This window comes from Tiliqua scincoides, chromosome 15, assembly GCF_035046505.1.
Source record: "Tiliqua scincoides isolate rTilSci1 chromosome 15, rTilSci1.hap2, whole genome shotgun sequence".
Lineage (NCBI taxonomy): Eukaryota > Metazoa > Chordata > Lepidosauria > Squamata > Scincidae > Tiliqua > Tiliqua scincoides.
The window spans coordinates 4984257-5000471 of NC_089835.1; the positions used below are offsets into that span (position 1 = coordinate 4984257).

Genomic DNA, 16215 nt, shown 5'->3' on the forward strand with positions numbered 1-16215 from the left:
AGCAAGCGCGCTGTCACCATCGTCATCCGATTCTCTGTCACCCAAAATTGCAAACCGCAGCCTGACTAAAGTCCGCAAGTCAAGGAAGCCTGCACATATGTTTGCCATCACTTATGCACCCCCCTTCTTCCTGTTTCAGGCACCATCTTGACTTGGCGCAGGCAGTCACCTCCACCTTTTCAAGCTTAAGGACTAGAAACTTGGTTGGCTTTCAGACAAAAGCAGAGGTTCTCAGGTTGCTGGAATCCCTGGCCTATTGATTCCAGTGGCGTAGCTATGGGGTTTTTTTCTACCCTGATTTCTCCAAAACCCAACACAGCACGCAAATCATAATACCATCTCAAGTATTCTGTGCTCACAAAGAGCGCCTTGTAAGCATAGACAACACACCCTCAGGTACTTCTCTCCAGCCAAAGGTGAAAACTCCAAAATCATAGACCCAGAGAGTTCGGAGGGACCTACAAGGTCATCTAGTCCAATCCCCTGTAGCAGGAAACCCTCCTAGAGAACACTGAACCGCTTGGGCGATCCTCAGGGCTCCCCGCTTTTGTCCTGATCATTGTATGACTGTTACAGTGTCCTTTTCCTATCTCACAGCATCTCATTTTCGCCCACGCTCCTCTCCAGGCAAGGCTGCACTTTGCAAAACTCAATGATATGGAACAGGGTCGGAGGATTCTTCCACATTGGGGAAATTTCTCCTCCTCCCCAATTCATGTGCGCGTGTCGTTCAGATACAGATGCTCGTCTCCCGGAGTGAACCCTATAGTTAAAGACCACTATGGGCATTAAAAAGATTCCCAGTAACCAAATCCTCCACATTATCCAGCACTGCCATCTTCTGACTGTTTCGGGGTATTGCACCAATATTGCCACTTTATCCCCAAAATGAAATATCTGTAAAAACCTCCAATAATTCCATGCACTGTGATGCGCTGTGCAAAAATTGATGTCTCGAGCTCACCTCCCACCCCCCCAGAGCATCGTCTGCCTCTTCTATATAGCACAGCAAAAAAAAAAAGTGTGTTCACTTTCTTCATTGGTGTTCAGAGACGTGCCAAACTCCCGTAGGAACATAAGAACAGCCCCGCTGAATCAGGCCATAGGCCCATCTAGTCCAGCTTCCTGTATCTCACAGTGGCCCACCAAATGCCCCAGGGAGCACACAAGGCAACAAGAGACCTGCATCCTGGTGCCCAAGAACACCCTCCTTCAGAGACAACCAGATAAGGGAACGTGAGCCTTAAAATGCTTCTTTTAATTCAAAAATGATACAAATCAGCAATATACTGTACATTTATTTCCCTACGGAGCTGTGCCATTAGAGAATGGAAAGAGTGTAAGAACAGAGAGCAAGCCGCCCTTCTTCGGAGGAAGATAAATCCGCTCTGGAAAGGTTTGTAATGACGTGCCAACTGCAATTTAATTTACACCAGGGGTGTCCAAAGTTTTTGGCAGGAGGGCCACATCATCTCTCTGACACTGTGTCGGGGGCCGGGGGAAAAAAGAATTAATTTACATTTAAAATTTGAATAAATTTACATAAGTTTACATACACGTTGGCAACCTTCAGTCTCGAAAGACTCTGGTATCGCGCTCTGAATGGTGGTTCTGGAACAGCGTCTAGTGTGGCTGAAAAGGCCGATTTGGGAGTGACAATCCCTTCCACACCGGGAGCAAGTGCAGTCTGTCCCTGGTCTGTCTCCCTGGCTATGGGCCTTCCTTCTTTGCCTCTTTGCCTCAGACTGTTGGCCAAGTGTCTCTTCAAACTGGGAAAGGCCATGCTGCACAGCCTGCCTCCAAGCAGGACGCTCATGAATATATTAAAGATGAACTTATATTAATGAATGAAGGTCTCGCAATAGCTCAAGGCCTATAAAAGGCCTTGCACAAAGCAAGACTGGCCTTTCCTTTGCTGCCACTGCTGCATCACAGAAGTGAAACAAGAAGCAGTGGAGGGAGCCCTCATCCCACAGCTCAAGTGAGAGGTCAAACACTCACACTGAGAGCAGTTGCATCGGGCCAGTGTGGGCTCCAACAAATCTCTGGAGGGCCAGAGGCTCATTGGAGACTGTGGGCTCCCTGAGGGCCACATTGAGGCCTCAAGGGCTGCAAGTGGCCCCAGGGCCGGGGTTTGGGCACCCCCGATCTACACTAAGGGTGTGGGGTTTTCCATGAAGAATGCACACAGATGGCCGACTGGGGTTAGTGCCTAAGGCAAAGGGTTTGTGAGGGCACCTCCACACACCCACCCACTTCTGCGCATCCTTCTCTTGCCCCCTGGGCTGGAAAAGGAAGAGGGAAACAGAGGGGAAGAGGATGCACACAGGAGAGGAGGGCTGGGTTAAAGCTTTGGAGACACTCCTCCACACTTCCTTCTTAGTGCTCAACAGGAGTTGAAGACCCAAGTCCAGGAGTTCATCCCAGACCAACAACAAGTCCCGCCTCACTCACTGGAGATGAATGCCCCCCCACGACAGTGTTTTCTGGAGACAGACTGCCCATCTCCAGAGTCTTCCCCCCTGGCATCTGAGCAGCCTCCACTGGAAGGGTCTCATGTGGGTTGGGAATGACCATCTCTGCCTTGCCCAGTACGGATTTCAACTGAATCCAGAAGAAGGCCTGCCGACTGGGTTCTGTGGGCCACTCCAGGTAAGTCTTGGTGCTCAGCATCTTCCGGAGCCTGCAGAACTTGTTGGGCAATGCTTCAGGGTCGATGGCTTCCTTGAGCACCAAGACCACGTCCTCAAAGCTCAGGCCCACAGCCCTCTGGTGGGCAAAATAGAGCTCGTAATTGCACCACTCGCTGTCCACGAAGCTGCGCGAGAGGACAAAGATGATCTTGCGGCTGTTCTCTATGTTATCGATGATGTTGTCGATGATCCAGCGCCCCGGGGTGAAGTCGCGTTCATGAATGCAGACACGGTAAGGCGGGGACGAGGCCTCCAGGCGCTGGAGGAGCTCCTGACGCACCCACTCGGCGTCCGAAGAGCTGTAGGAGATGAAGGCGTGGAAGGCGAAGGGCCGCGGCGGCTGGGAGCGACGGGCGCGGTACTTGGAGCGGACGATGTGGAAGGTGGCCTGGAGGTACCACGGAACGTCAAACCGCCAACACAGGAACATGGAGACCATCACAATGGTGGCTGTGACGGAAACCGCAATGGCCACCACTATTGTGATGTCGCACTCCGTCACCTTTGGGGAGTAGGCGGCCACCGCCGTGTCCAGCAGCGGCTCTGGGTGGTAGCAGGTCCAGCCGTCGGGCCAGTCCGTCAGCCTCAGTTTGTTGTTCTGCAAGGTCTCTTGGAGGAAAGCGTAGAGGTCGCAGACGCAGTGATAGGGATTGTTCCCGGCCTTCAGATGCGTAAGATGCGGCATGTTGGCAAAGGAACCTTTGCCGATTACCCCAAAGGAGTTGCCGTCCACTTCCAAGACTCTCAGGTTCGGACACCGCCACTCGACGGGGATGAACTTGATCTTGTTCCCGCTGAGAAGCAGCTCTCGGAGATGGGTGGCTACCTCGAAGTAGCCCGTGTCTAGACGCTCCAGCTGACAGTAGGACAAGTCCAGGTATTGGAGCGTGGTGGGAAGGCACTTAAAGATCTCAGTGGTGACTTCATTTTTCGGCAAGGCCAGCCAAACAAGGCTGGGGCTCCACGGACAGGGCAGCTCGTCCGTGCCCCCGATACGGTTGTGGCCCAGATCCAATTTGGTCAGTTGGGGCCAGCCAGAAGTCAACATGGCCACCGTCTTCAAGCTGGTCAGCACGTTGTAGGAAAGGTCGAAAACCTTCAGCTTGGGCAAGAAATCCTGGCCGAGGCAGGCTTCGTTGTAGATGTAGGCGTCCATCAGGCGGTTGTTGGAGATGTTCAAGACCACCACGTTCCTCATCTCGCCCCAAGCGTCACAAGGAACCATGTTGAAGTTGACGTTGAGGATGGAGAGGTACGTGACGCCCGCAAACCACGTGAAGGTCCAGTCAAAACGCAGGATGTCGGGGTTGCTGATGTCCTTCAACAGCAAGCTCTGGAGGGTCAGGTTGGCTATGCCGGTTTCGGGGGGCTTCCACTGGGGAGACCGCGCAAAATCGATCGCGATGAAGGAGAGGTCCCGGATACGCGACTTCTGAACGTTCAGCAGCGCTAAGCGTAGCAGGTTCTCGTTGAACTTCCCTCTGAAGAAGACCAGCTCTTCGGCCTCCAGGTTGCCCAAGCCAGAGAAGAGGTCTGCGGAGTCCACGTAATACGTGAACTGGAAGAGGTTACGGAAACGGAGGTAGCGGATCGGCTTACCCCACAAGTCCCGGAGCATCAGGGGCAAGGCCCCTGTGTTCTTGTCCAGCGAGATGTCGCACCACAAGGCTGTGGTGTTGAGTCTGGAGAAGGCCCCAGGTTGATATTCCAACGAATCGGAGGCGGTTTTCAGGGCAAACTTCTTCAAGGGAATCCCTTGCAGAGGGAGAAAGTCCCAACTTTGCACAGTGCGGACATTAGGCCCTCCCATGGAGAGCTCCTCAAGGTTCTTTAGGGTGCTGAAGACCTCGTCCAGTGTGGAGTGGGGGTAAAAGTTGTTTGACATGGACAACTCCCTCAGATTCCTCAGCGGCCTCAACACCTGCGAGGGAATCTCCTCCAATGAGTTGTTGAAGAGGCTGAGCCTCTCCAAGAAGACGTTGGAGAGGAACGAGTCAGCGGAGATGGTCGAGATGGCATTGAACCCCAGGTCCAGACCCCTCAGCTGTGTCAACGCCGCGAAATCCCCAGCCCCGATCTGCTGGATCTTATTGTACGAGAGGTCGAGCAGCTGCAGCGCGGGCGGGAGGTCCCGAGGGACTTGGAGCAGTTTCAGGCCGCGGCAAAGGCCCGTCCGATTGTGGTTGGCAAGACGGCAAAGCCGGGCCTCTTCGGCCAGAAGGAGGACCGCCAAATGCAGAGCCAACCCCACGACAGCAAGGCGGGGCATGTCCCATCCCACGTCACATATTTCCCGACAACCTTAGTGGAGAAAGAAAAACACAAGAACAGGAGAGTCAGCTTGCTTGAGGAATTCCTCCCTGAGTCTGTGAGGAATTGGATCAAGGGGGTCCAACGTTTGTTTGGGGCCTTTTGGGGGGCGCAAAGTTGGGCCCCTTCCCTTCTCCACGCCCCGGTACTTAACACTTGTACACTTTCCGAGTGCGAAACGCGCTTCACGTGCAAGAAGTTCCATAGACCAGTTACACACTGGGTAAAGAAATGCTTCCTTTTGTCTAACTCTCCAGCTGCTCAATTTCAGTGGTTGTCCCTGGTTCTCATGTTGTGTGGGAAAGAACATCCCTTTCCCCACACTATCCACCCCCTGCATAATTTTGTACATCTCAATCATGTCCCCCCTCAGGTGCCCTTTTAGACTGAAGAGCCCCAAACACTGTAGTCCAGGGGTGTCCAAACATTTTGGCAGGAGGGCCACATAATCTTTCTGACACTGCGTTGGAGGCCGGGAAAAAAAGAATTAAATTACATTTAAAATTTGAATAAATTTACATAAATGAATATATTAGAGATGCAACTTATATGAATGAATGAAGGTTTTGTAGTAGCTCGAGGCCTATAAAAGGCCTTGCACAAAGCAAGGCCGGCCTTTCCTTTGCTGCCGCTGCTGCATCACAGACGTGAAATAGCAAGTAGTGGAGGGAGCCCTCGTCCCACAGCGCAGGTGAGAGGTTGAGCAGTCATCTTCACCCTGAGAGCAGTTGCGTCGGCCAACATGGGCTCCAGTAAGTCTCTGGAGGGCCAGAGGCTCATTGGAGACTGGGGGCTTCCCGCGGGCCGGATTGGGAGCCCCTGAGGGCCGCAAGTGGCCCCCGGGCCAGGGTTTGGGCACCCCTGCTGTAGTCTTTCCTCATAATGTCCCCAGATGCCCTCTAGTGGTGGTACACATCACCCAGCCACGTCCATACAGATCCCCAAAAGAGGCCCTTGGGAACACCTGTCTGGACGAAACACCTCGCACAGTTTCACTGTACCTATTTGCTTAGCGATCGAGATAAGGACCTGATCCTCAGTGGAAACTTGTTTGCAGAGGGTAGAGCCAAGAACTGTTTGCAAAATTTCAGCAACCAACAGAGAGATGACCAAACACAGCAGATAAGATCTTTTTTTTATTTATTGCCGTGCGATATGGACAGATTGCTCGTAAATTTGGTGGGTGGTGACAGGAAGAGAGGCAACATTTGTGCGAGCTACGCAGGGCCACCGAGAGCTGAAAAAGTGCACATGAGTGAATGGCCCAAATGGATCAAATGCATCATTTTAATATAAAATTGCATACAAGACTGGAGTAGATTTTCCTAGCACGGGGGAGGGGGGGAACCTTAGGCCTGGGGACCAACTGGCTTAAAGCCGGCCCTGTGCACACATGTTATGTGCATCTTGGAAGTGGGCTTGTTTAAGTTGCAAGAGATTCTTTTCCCCACATTGCCCCATTCTCCTGGTTCTTTCCAAAAATCCAGGGTACAGCAGGAGTGGACATGCAGGTCCCTCTTGCTAATTTTGCCCCAGAGGCAACAGGAAGGCAAGGCTAAGGTCGAGGCCCATAAAAATGGAGTCAACCTTAATCTCTACTGCAATGTGTGTTATTTTTACCCAAACAAAACCAGCAGGACGTGCCTGCAAAGGGTGTTATTTTTACAAAGGAACACTGGAAGCTGCAATGGGGTCCCTGCCAATATTTGCTTTCCCAGATGTTAAACTTTGGCGTCCAAAATCATCCTTCTTCTGTTTGCTCACCGGAGAGCACACCAGAGACCAGTTTCGAGGTTCCTACTGAGCGCTGGAACACTCTAAACAGGATGCAAAACAGAGGACGTTTGGGAAGCAAAGAGTTCAGATTATGGAGGGTGCTTACCTGAGAGCGCAAACTCCACACAGGTACTGAACATAAGAACAGCCCCACTGGATCAGGCCATAGGCCCATCTAGTCTTGTGCATTATGCAGAGCTGATGCGTGAAGCATGTGTGGCCTTGGCAGGCACACAACTGTCCACCTCCTGCCCTGCGCACGGCTGTTGTGAATTAAAATCAGACCAGTTCAAGCCTATGTTGTCCTCTCTCACAGCACCAGAATCAGGGGACAGTCACTAAAATTGAGGGTCGGGAGAGTCCCGACAGGCAAAAGGAAATGTGTCGTGACCCAACAAGTGTTGAGTCTGTGAAACTCCTGGCCACAGGATGTGGCGACGGCACCTGAAGGCCTTGAAAAGGGGATTGGACAGGTTGATAGAGGAACAGTCCATCGCAGGTGACAAGCCATGTTGTGTACATGCAACCTCTGGGTTTTAGAAGCGAGCTGAGCGGTGAATCGGGGGCTCCCACAGTTGCAGTATCTCACCTCTGTCATTCGTTCTCTCTAGGTGGCCTCAAGGAGTGCAGGGCCCTCTTGGTCTCAGTCTTCCCCATCTGTAAAATGGGGCTACCAACACTTGGGTGTTTCTTGTAAGGACTGCATCAAGATAAACAGTGCTCAAAAAGCGCAAGGCTGACAAATGGTCAGCGTTGCTTGAGCTGCTGGGAGAAAGGATAGGGTGTCAGTGAGGCTGTATACCCCTCACTCGCAGGTGGTACAGCTTAATCTCAGATGGCAGTAGTAGCCCCCTAGTTGTAGGGGGACGCACATTCTTAGTACATTTTGAAGGACTCTTGTCTATATTATGCCACTTTGCAAATTCTAGGGGCCAGGCATTGGGTAAGGCCACACCTGGAGTATTGTGTCCAGTTCTGGTCGCCGCATCTCAAAAAAGACATAGTGGAAATGGAAAAGGTGCCAAAGAGAGCGACTAAGATGATTGCTGGGCTGGGGCACCTTCCTTATGAGGAAAGGCTACGGTGTTTGGGCCTCTTCAGCCTAGAAAAGAGACGCCTGAGGGGGGACCTGGTTGAGGCATACAAAATTATGCAGGGGATGGACAGAGTGGATAGAGAAATGCTCTTTGCACTCTCACATAACACCGGAACCAGGGGACATCCACTCAAATTGAGTATTGGGAGGGTTAGAACAGACAAAAGAAAATATTTCTTTACTCAGCATGTGGTTGGTCTGTGGAACTCTTTGCCACAGGATGTGGTGATGGCGACTGGCCTGGACGCCTTTAAAAGGGGATTGGACAAGTTTCTGGAGGAAAAATCCATTATGGGGCACAAGCCATGATGTGTATGCGCAACCTCCTGATTTTAGAAATGGGTTATGTCAGAATGCCAGATGCAAGGGAGGGCGCCAGGATGCAGGTCTCTTGTGGTCTTGTGTGCTCCCTGGGGCATTTGGTGGGCCACTGTGAGATACAGGAAGCTGGACTAGATGGGCCTATGACCTGATCCAGTGGGGACGCTCTTATTGCAAAGAGCTCCTGTAGCCAAGTCCCTGGGGGGGGGGAGTTCCTCAATTTTAAATTTTGGAAATACAGTGAGTGGTAATTTTATTTTTAAAGTGTGCTTGCAGACACACATATCAGGCAAGAAGTGCAAGGGATAGCAGAAAACAAGACACAAACTTGTACTTTTTGATTAGTTTTATGCACAAGAAGGAGAAGTGGCAAGTTCCTCTAGGAACTTGCATAAGAGCCTTACTGGATCAGGCCCAAAGCCCACTGAGTCCGGCTTCCTGCACCTCACATCAGCCTACAAGATGCCATTGTTAAGACCTGGTAATACACGAATGATAAAACGGTTAGATTGGAAGCAAACCCTTCCAACAACCCTATAAGGTAGGCCACTTTCATCATGCAGTTGCGGGTGAGGGCTGCCGCATTACAAGAAACAGATCGAGTTTTTTTGCAAACAAATAAATAAAATATTGCTCATAAACAAATGTTTCTTTCTAGATCACCTGTTTTTTAAAAGTCTCATAAAGCTAGGTGGGTCCTGACAGAGTGTCATTTTAAAAAGTGGGTCCCGGTACAAAAAAGTTTGGGAACCACTGCTTTAGCGGATGGAGTCCTGTGCAGATTTTTTTTGGGGGGGGGCTAGGAGAAAGCTGAAAAAGATTGACAAGGGCGGGCAAATTATGGCACATCTGTTTCCATTAACGCACATGAAGTCATGGCAAGAACAGAATAAATTAAAACTTGTGGCTGCAAATTATATAGTGCGCTACACCCACTCAAAAAAAAAACACCCAAGCACATTTATATGTGCACACAAAAGCAAAGGCTAACAATAATTACAAAACCAAGCACACTTTTTGCTCTTGCACACACAAGCACACAAAGAGTCTTTGAAACTGGGGATGAGCAAAGAGATCCTTTTACCTTCAATAGCCTGGCTTGGACACAGCTGGGGGGGAGAGACAGAGAGCAATCCCCCTGGGTTGCGCAGCTGCAGACCCCAGGTGCAAAAGGAGCTCTCAGGCTTCTAGTCCTCTGTGATCACCTCTGTGCCTGCCTCTGGCCCCGTTCTCCAATGGGACCCCCATCCCTCCTCCTCCTCTTCCCAACAGCTGCAGACCCAGCAAAAACATACAAGGCTGAGCTGTCTCCTGCAAAGCTAGTGCTAGTAAAAAAGGGGGCGCGGCTTCTTCTTAAAGTGACAGAAATGATGATCCAGTGGAGAGGGGAAGGGCCCAGAAGAAACTTTGTACCCCCAAAAAGGGCCCAAAAGAAACTTTGTACCCTCTGATAAAATCCCTCTCAGAGGCCTTGGTGCTCAGGCTCCAGGAAGTTGGGGGCCAGCGCCGTCTCCAGGTTATATCCTGAGCAGGACGTGACAATATTTTATTTATATTAAAAAAAATAAACAGCATTTATAGAAGTCTTTTCAACCAACAAGTCCACAAAGCGGTTTACAAACAGCCAGCTTTCCAGCGCTGACGCAGCTGTGCCAATGGGGCAGCAGTCGAAGAGGCCTCCTCAAGGTTCCCTGACCAGGGGTTGCACTGGTGCTGGAAAGTTGGACGGGAACAGGCCCAAAGAACCCAGTAGCTCCCTGTCTCACCCTCATCTCCCTACCTGAGATCTCTGCTCCTCGAGGTTGGCCCAGAACAGGCCTCCGGTTCGATCACCAAAGAGGTGGTCAGCAGGGACGGCCCAGCCCTGAGGCCAACTTAGGCAGTTGCCTCAGGCAGCAGGTTGGTGAGGACAACCCATGGAGAGCAGACCCATGTCTGCTGCCCGCTTGCCTCCAAGAGAAGGCCAGTGAAGGACCTCTGGGGCAAGAGTCTCCATTCTGAAGGGCACATTGTGGCATCGGCCTTCAGGGCGGCCTAAGAAACAAATAAAGCTGGGGTTGTGGACTGATTCATCAGTCGCAAAACGGTTCCTTGTTCCCCCCCGGCCGCCTCAGTCTCGGCTCTCGCTGCAAAACAAACAGAGCCAGGAGATGTCAGTGAACTGGGAAGCCGCCTCTGATCACTGACGCAGAGATGCATTAAAAAAGGATTGTGTTTAATCCAAGCACTTCTCGGAACTTCAGCTGGGAGGTGACGCTTTAGAAGAGGTATTTCCCCACCACCACCACAGTCCCAACAACAGGTTGCTCAAGACTCTGCAATATTTCTTTACCCAGCATGCCGTTAATCTATGGAACTCTCTGCCACAGGATGTGGTGACGGAACCTGCCTTGAAAAGGGAATTGGACAGATTGAGGGAGCGAACGTCCACCACATGTGACAAGGGAATACCCGAACTCCTGGTTCTAGAAGTGTGCTGTCTCAGTGTGCCAGGCACAAGGGAGTGGCACCAGGGTGCAGGTCTCTTGTTGTCTACTCCCTGAGCACCTGGTGGGCCACTGTGAGACGCAGGAAGCTGGACTAGGTGGGCTTTTGGCCTGATCCAGTGGGGCTGTTCTGATGATCTTAGGTAACCCAGGAGATCGGAACACCAAGTGCAATCTCCCACCATGGGGAAGAAATGGTTGCCCGCTGCTGCCAGTCCGTGATGGGCACTGCTGAGCTCGCTGGACAGGCAGACTCTGCCAGCAGCAGCACCTGCCGAACTGAATCCCAGGACGACAGCTCTCGATGAGCAAAACTAGTTTGGCAGCTTCTGCGTTCCGCAGAGGGAGTGTCGAGGGGAAGACGGCCAAGCCGCGCATTCCTTCGCCCCGGGAGCCTGGCACCCGTCTGCCTGCCAAAAGAATTTGAGGAACTCTCACTTCAGCACACAACCGGCACATCTCCATTTTTTTTAAGGCGATTTGAAACCAGTTTCACAGCCACGGCTGTTCCCAAAGAGCCTTGGGAACGGTGGCCTTGCATGGGAGCATAGATGCCCGGTTGGAGGGAAGGTGACAGGGTTGCAGCAGGTGCCTGATTCCTGTTTCAAAAGCTTCCAGAATAAGGAACTTACTGTTACATAAGAACATCAGAACAGCCCCAGTGGATCAGGCCACAGGCTCATCTAGTCCAGCTTCCTGTATCTCACAGCGGCCCACCAAATGCCCCAGGGAGTGCACCAGATAACAAGAGACCTGCAAGGCTTCCTGGGAATTGTGGTTAAGAACATAAGAACAGCCCCACTGGATCAGGCCATAGGCCCATCTAATCCAGCTTCCTGTGGCTCACAGCGGCCCACCAAATGCCCCAGGGAGCACACCAGATAACAAGAGACCTGCATCCTGGTGCCCTCCCTTGCATCTGTTCATCCCACTGCCCCCCACCCCCACCCCAAACAGGGCCAACCTGAGGAGCCGGGAACATTTTTGGTGGCGTCCCAGGTTCACAGCCAAGGCCCGTAGAACTTTTGGAGATACACATAACATTTGGTGAAGACTTTATATCTCTCTGGTAGAATGGAAAGCCACCCAAAGGTGCGCTGAAAAAGCCTGCGAGGAAACAAAATGTTTCCTTGAAAAGTGAATAGTCGCCAAGCCGCTTGTTTTAGCGACGGCGAAAAGATCTGGCAAAATTATTATTATGCAATTCAAGGGCGGGAAGAACATTTCGAAATCTAAACAAACAAACGCTACTATGGACTTCTTAAGAATTCAGAACTAAAATTGTCAATGTTCTCCATACAATCTGCAATGGGGAGTGAGGTGTCTGTTGCGATGTGTTGAGGTGTGTATTTGACAACACCAGAGGAGATTAGGGCTGCACTCCTATCCACACTTACCCTGGAGAAAGCTTCATTGACTACAATTCCCCACAAGCTTCCCTGTGTCAAACACCCACCATCAGGAATTCTCCATGAGATGCTCTTGCGCTATCCCCACCTCCCACGAGGGGCTGCTCGATTTCTTGGGGGTCAATGACCGCCCTGGAGAAAAATACTATTTTGGTGGGTTTCACATTTGGGTGCCTTATTTTTCCAGCCAGAAGGTGGCAGACTCGCCCCTTCTTCTCTTCTCCAAGCCTGAAGCTGCAAACCCTCAAAGGAACTCCAACCCTCAGACTTGATTTCTTCCTATTGCAGGAAGGCAGGGCTGGCCCGTCTGCGAGGCCAACTGAGGCAGTTGCCTCAGGGGCAGCAGTTTTGTGGGGGGTGCCCATCTCTGCCTGCTTGCCTCCACTGCTCCCACTCCTTCCTCCACTCCCTGGATTGGAAAGAACCGGAGGGACAGAAGAGAGCGCTGAGCTAGAACGTTGGAGAGTGGTTGTCTCACCCTTGTCCGGCTTCCCCGGCCGGTTTCCTTCTCCCAGGTTGCTTTGATGCAACATGCAATGTGCGCTTCAGAGTCCCCTCCATCTTTGCACACACATCAGCTTATACACCGGGGCGGCCAAACCATTGCTCACCAGCCACACTGATGTAACACATTGCGCAACACTCAGAGATGTGTCAGCTGAGCTCCTTTTTGCATCCCAATGAATAGGAAAGGTAAAAAAGCTTTAGATTTGTTTACCGGATATGAACGGAGAGTCCACTGGATTAAAATGTAAAATTTAATGTTCGTGGTAACCATACTTAAGAATGCAAATGCTTTTTAAATATTGCAAACAAGTTTATCTTCTGTGGCTCTTACACTGAGCATGTTTAGTCACCCGTTATATGGTGTACCAGATTTTGCATCCATATTTTGTACCATACGTGGTACATATGTGTACCACATTTTCCAGACGCACAAAGAGAGTCTGGTCCAACAAGAAGCTGACGGAACATACCAAGATCCAGGTCTACAGAGCTTGCGTCCTGAGTACACTTCTGTACTGCAGCGAGTCATGGACTCTCCGCTCACAACAGGAGAGCAAACTGAACGCTTTCCACATGCGCTGCCTCTGACGCATCCTTGGCATCACCTGGCAGGACAAAGTTCCTAACAACACAGTCCTGGAACGAGCTGGAATCCCTAGCATGTATGCACTGCTGAAAAAGAGACGCCTGCGTTGGCTCGATTGTGTTGTGAGAATGGATGATGGCCGGATCCCAAAGGATCTCCTCTATGGATAACTCATGCAAGGAAAGCGCCCTACAGGTAGACCACAGCTGCGATACAAGGACATCTGCAAGAGGGATCTGAAGGCCTTAGGGATGGACCTCAACAAGTGGGAAACCCTGGCCTCTGAGCGGCCCGCTTGGAGGCAGGCTGTGCAGCATGGCCTTTCCCAGTTTGAAGAGACACTTGGTCAACAGTCTGAGGCTAAGAGGCAAAGAAGGAAGGCCCATAGCCAGGGAGACAGACCAGGGACAGACTGCACTTGCTCCCAGTGTGGAAGGGATTGTCACTCCCGGATTGGCCTTTTCAGCCACACTAGACGCTGTGCCAGAACCACCTTTCAGAGCGCGATACCAGAGTCTTTCGAGACTGAAGGTTGCCAACATGTAATTTTGTAGCAGATTTTGCATTCCTCTTTTTGAAAAAGAAAGATTTCTTTTGCCTTGGGCGGGTCATCTCCCTGGGCCCACCTGTCGGGGAGGCGAAGGGCACAAGCCGCATGTTTGCCTTTCATGTGCTCCGTGTGCTGGGGTTGCGTGTCAGACAGAGAAGTCTCAGCATGAGTTCATGCCATGTGTGCCTATCACTCAACTGGCTGCTCCACCTCTCTGTTATAAACTGCCAGTAGGAGAGAGAGAGACAGAGAGAGAGAGGGAGAGAGAGAGGGAGAACTGATTCATTCGTGAAAGGGATTTGCAGAAGCCCTCACTCCGGAGAGACTCTGCCAGCTACTTCTTTTCCTTGGCTCTCTGGATTTTCTGGGGGTTTGCTCCAGATGTTGGTGCAATTGAGGACGGCTCTCCAGCAAGCTGGGAAGATGACTGAAGGCTCCCTGCCCAAACTGGAAGCCAACATCCTGGTCATCGGAGCCGAGAAAGTGGGCAAGTCTGGTGAGTTTTGCCTGGCTGCCAATTCTACTAAGCAGGGCCTTGCGTCCGAAGCCACGACCCAGAGATCTGTGGCACCCCAAAGATGACCGAGTGTCCTGCAGTGTCCTGCAGTTTGGGAGTTGTTGTGTGTGTCCCTTTGTGCACCTGGTGCCGTCTTGTTGAGCTCAAACATCCATAGCTCGGTAGCCCAATTCTGACGACATGATTCAGGAGTCAGACGTGGAAGATCCAGGCTCAAATCCCTTCTCAGGCATGAAGCTTTCTGGGTGACGTCGGGCCAGGCACTCTCTCTCAGCCTTGCCTACCTCACAGGTTTGCTGTGAAGACAAAAGGAGGGGAGGAACCAGGATGGTTCAGGAGACCTGGAAGATCCAGGTTCAAATCCCTGCTAAGTCACAAAGTTTCCTGGGTGACCTGGGGACGGTCAGCCTTGCCTACCTCGCAGGTTGAAGACCACTGGGTTAGTGTGAAGCTTTTGAAAGCCACAGCGCTGCATGGGTCTCCTTGGGAGGGGGTGAGCCCCAGTGCCGTCACATCCAATGCATGGGGGACGACGACAGTCCACGCACATCCTCCACTGGGTCTGCTTTGGTAGCAAGGGCTTTTTTCTGGCACAGCCCAGACCGATCAGCTCTCACTCTGCCATTTCCTCCCTCCTCCTTAGCTTTGACAGTTCGCTACCTGACGCGACGGTTTATTGGCGAATACGGGAATATTGGTGAGTGAGCCTGGAGAATTCTACTTCTCGTGTCCCGCCTCCCTTCTCCTTCTTGCTCCCACCCTTTTGTTTCCTCTTCCTTCCCCTTTTTAACATTTCCGATCCTTTGCTTTTTGAGTTAAGCTCCTTTCTCTCTCCACTTTCTCTGTTTTCCCTTCTGTGTCGGTTTCCTTCCGGGCAGGGCTGGCCCATCCGTGAGGCCAACTGAGGCAGGTAGCAAATTGGTGGGGCAGGGTGCCCATCTCTGCCTGTATCCACTGCTCTTCTTACTCCTTCCACTGCCTGGATTGGAAAAGGAAGAGGGATAGAGAGGAAGTGTGGAGGACAGACAGTATTGGAGAGTGGGGGGAGCTGAGGCTGGCTCAGCATCGGGGAGGGGGGGTCAGCATTTGGCATCCCAGCTTGAGTGTCTAGAGGTCTTTCTTAACGTATTTTATTTGTCGATTCCCCTTCCAGAGTCCATTTATACCCACAATGTGAAGATGGGGAGCCGGGAGGTTTCTTTCAGCATCTGGGACTCCACCTGCCCACAGGTAAGATTCCACATGACCTTCTGAGTCAAATTTTCCAGGCAAGTGCCCACAGAGAACTTTCTGGTCCCTTGCCTGCCTCTCTGACCCTGCAGGATACAGCGGTGTCCATTTCGGTGCCACTGCACCACGGCCTGAGCATTGGTTAGCACTGGGCTGTTAGATGATTGTCCTCCTCCCCGGGACTCTGCTTTGATGGGACTCTCCCATCGCCAGACCATTTTGGCAAGTTCAGACAAGCGTGGCTGCCTTAGAACCGAGAAGCGGCCTTTCAAACGAGACTCTGGGTGCCTGACCGAGTCTTGCTCCAATCTCTGCAGGTGACCAACTTCCAGCGCCGCATGGACGAGAAGCAGGTCCGCTGGGCTGACGGTTTCGTCGTCGTGTACAGCATCTGCGACCGGGGCAGCTTCCACGTTGCCCACCAACTGCTCCAGCGAATCCAGCAGCTGAAAAGAAGCGGGGCCGAAAAGGTGCCTCTTATTCTGGTGGGGAACAAGCGGGACTTGCAGCACTGGCGTACGGTCTCCAGCGAGGAAGGCCGACTGTTGGCCCTTTCCACCGGCTCGGGCTTCTTTGAGATCTCCACCGCCGACACCTACCACGGGGCTTTGGTGGTCTTCCACGAACTCCTTGACATGGTGCGGGACTCTCGAAGCGCCACCAAAAAGGCCATTGGCATCCGCGGAATCATGCGGAGTATGTCGGCCGTTTTTGGCCGGAGACGGACTGAATGA

The 16215-nt window shown here is 51.9% G+C and overlaps 2 protein-coding genes across 2 annotated transcripts; one reads left to right on the top strand and one right to left on the bottom strand.

Annotated features, from left to right (window-relative positions):
- Positions 1–1699: 1699 nt before the first annotated feature.
- On the bottom strand, positions 1700–9452 carry LOC136635142 (toll-like receptor 2). Its single transcript, XM_066610264.1, has 2 exons — positions 9281–9452; positions 1700–4994 (listed from the first exon to the last, which is right to left on the bottom strand). Exon 2 carries the CDS (start codon positions 4960–4962, stop codon positions 2419–2421), a length of 2544 nt encoding a protein of 847 aa, XP_066466361.1. The 5' UTR covers positions 4963–4994; positions 9281–9452; the 3' UTR covers positions 1700–2418.
- A 4663-nt stretch (positions 9453–14115) lies between these two features.
- Positions 14116–16215, top strand: LOC136635296 (ras-related and estrogen-regulated growth inhibitor-like protein). The gene is made up of 4 exons (XM_066610462.1): positions 14116–14230; positions 14895–14948; positions 15405–15481; positions 15799–16215. Exons 1-4 carry the CDS (start codon positions 14116–14118, stop codon positions 16213–16215), a joined length of 663 nt encoding a protein of 220 aa, XP_066466559.1.

What these genes read in the sequence shown, in the direction of transcription:
- LOC136635296 (XM_066610462.1), top strand. Translation starts at nt 14,116, where the DNA reads ATGTTGGTGCAATTGAGGACGGCTCTCCAGCAAGCTGGGAAGATGACT. An exon ending in CGAGAAAGTGGGCAAGTCTG is followed by an intron (nt 14,231 to 14,894) that starts GTGAGTTTTGCC and finishes CCTCCTCCTTAG; the next exon opens with CTTTGACAGTTCGCTACCTG. An exon ending in GGGACTCCACCTGCCCACAG is followed by an intron (nt 15,482 to 15,798) that starts GTAAGATTCCAC and finishes CAATCTCTGCAG; the next exon opens with GTGACCAACTTCCAGCGCCG.
- LOC136635142 (XM_066610264.1), bottom strand. Translation starts at nt 4,962, where the DNA reads ATGCCCCGCCTTGCTGTCGTGGGGTTGGCTCTGCATTTGGCGGTCCTC.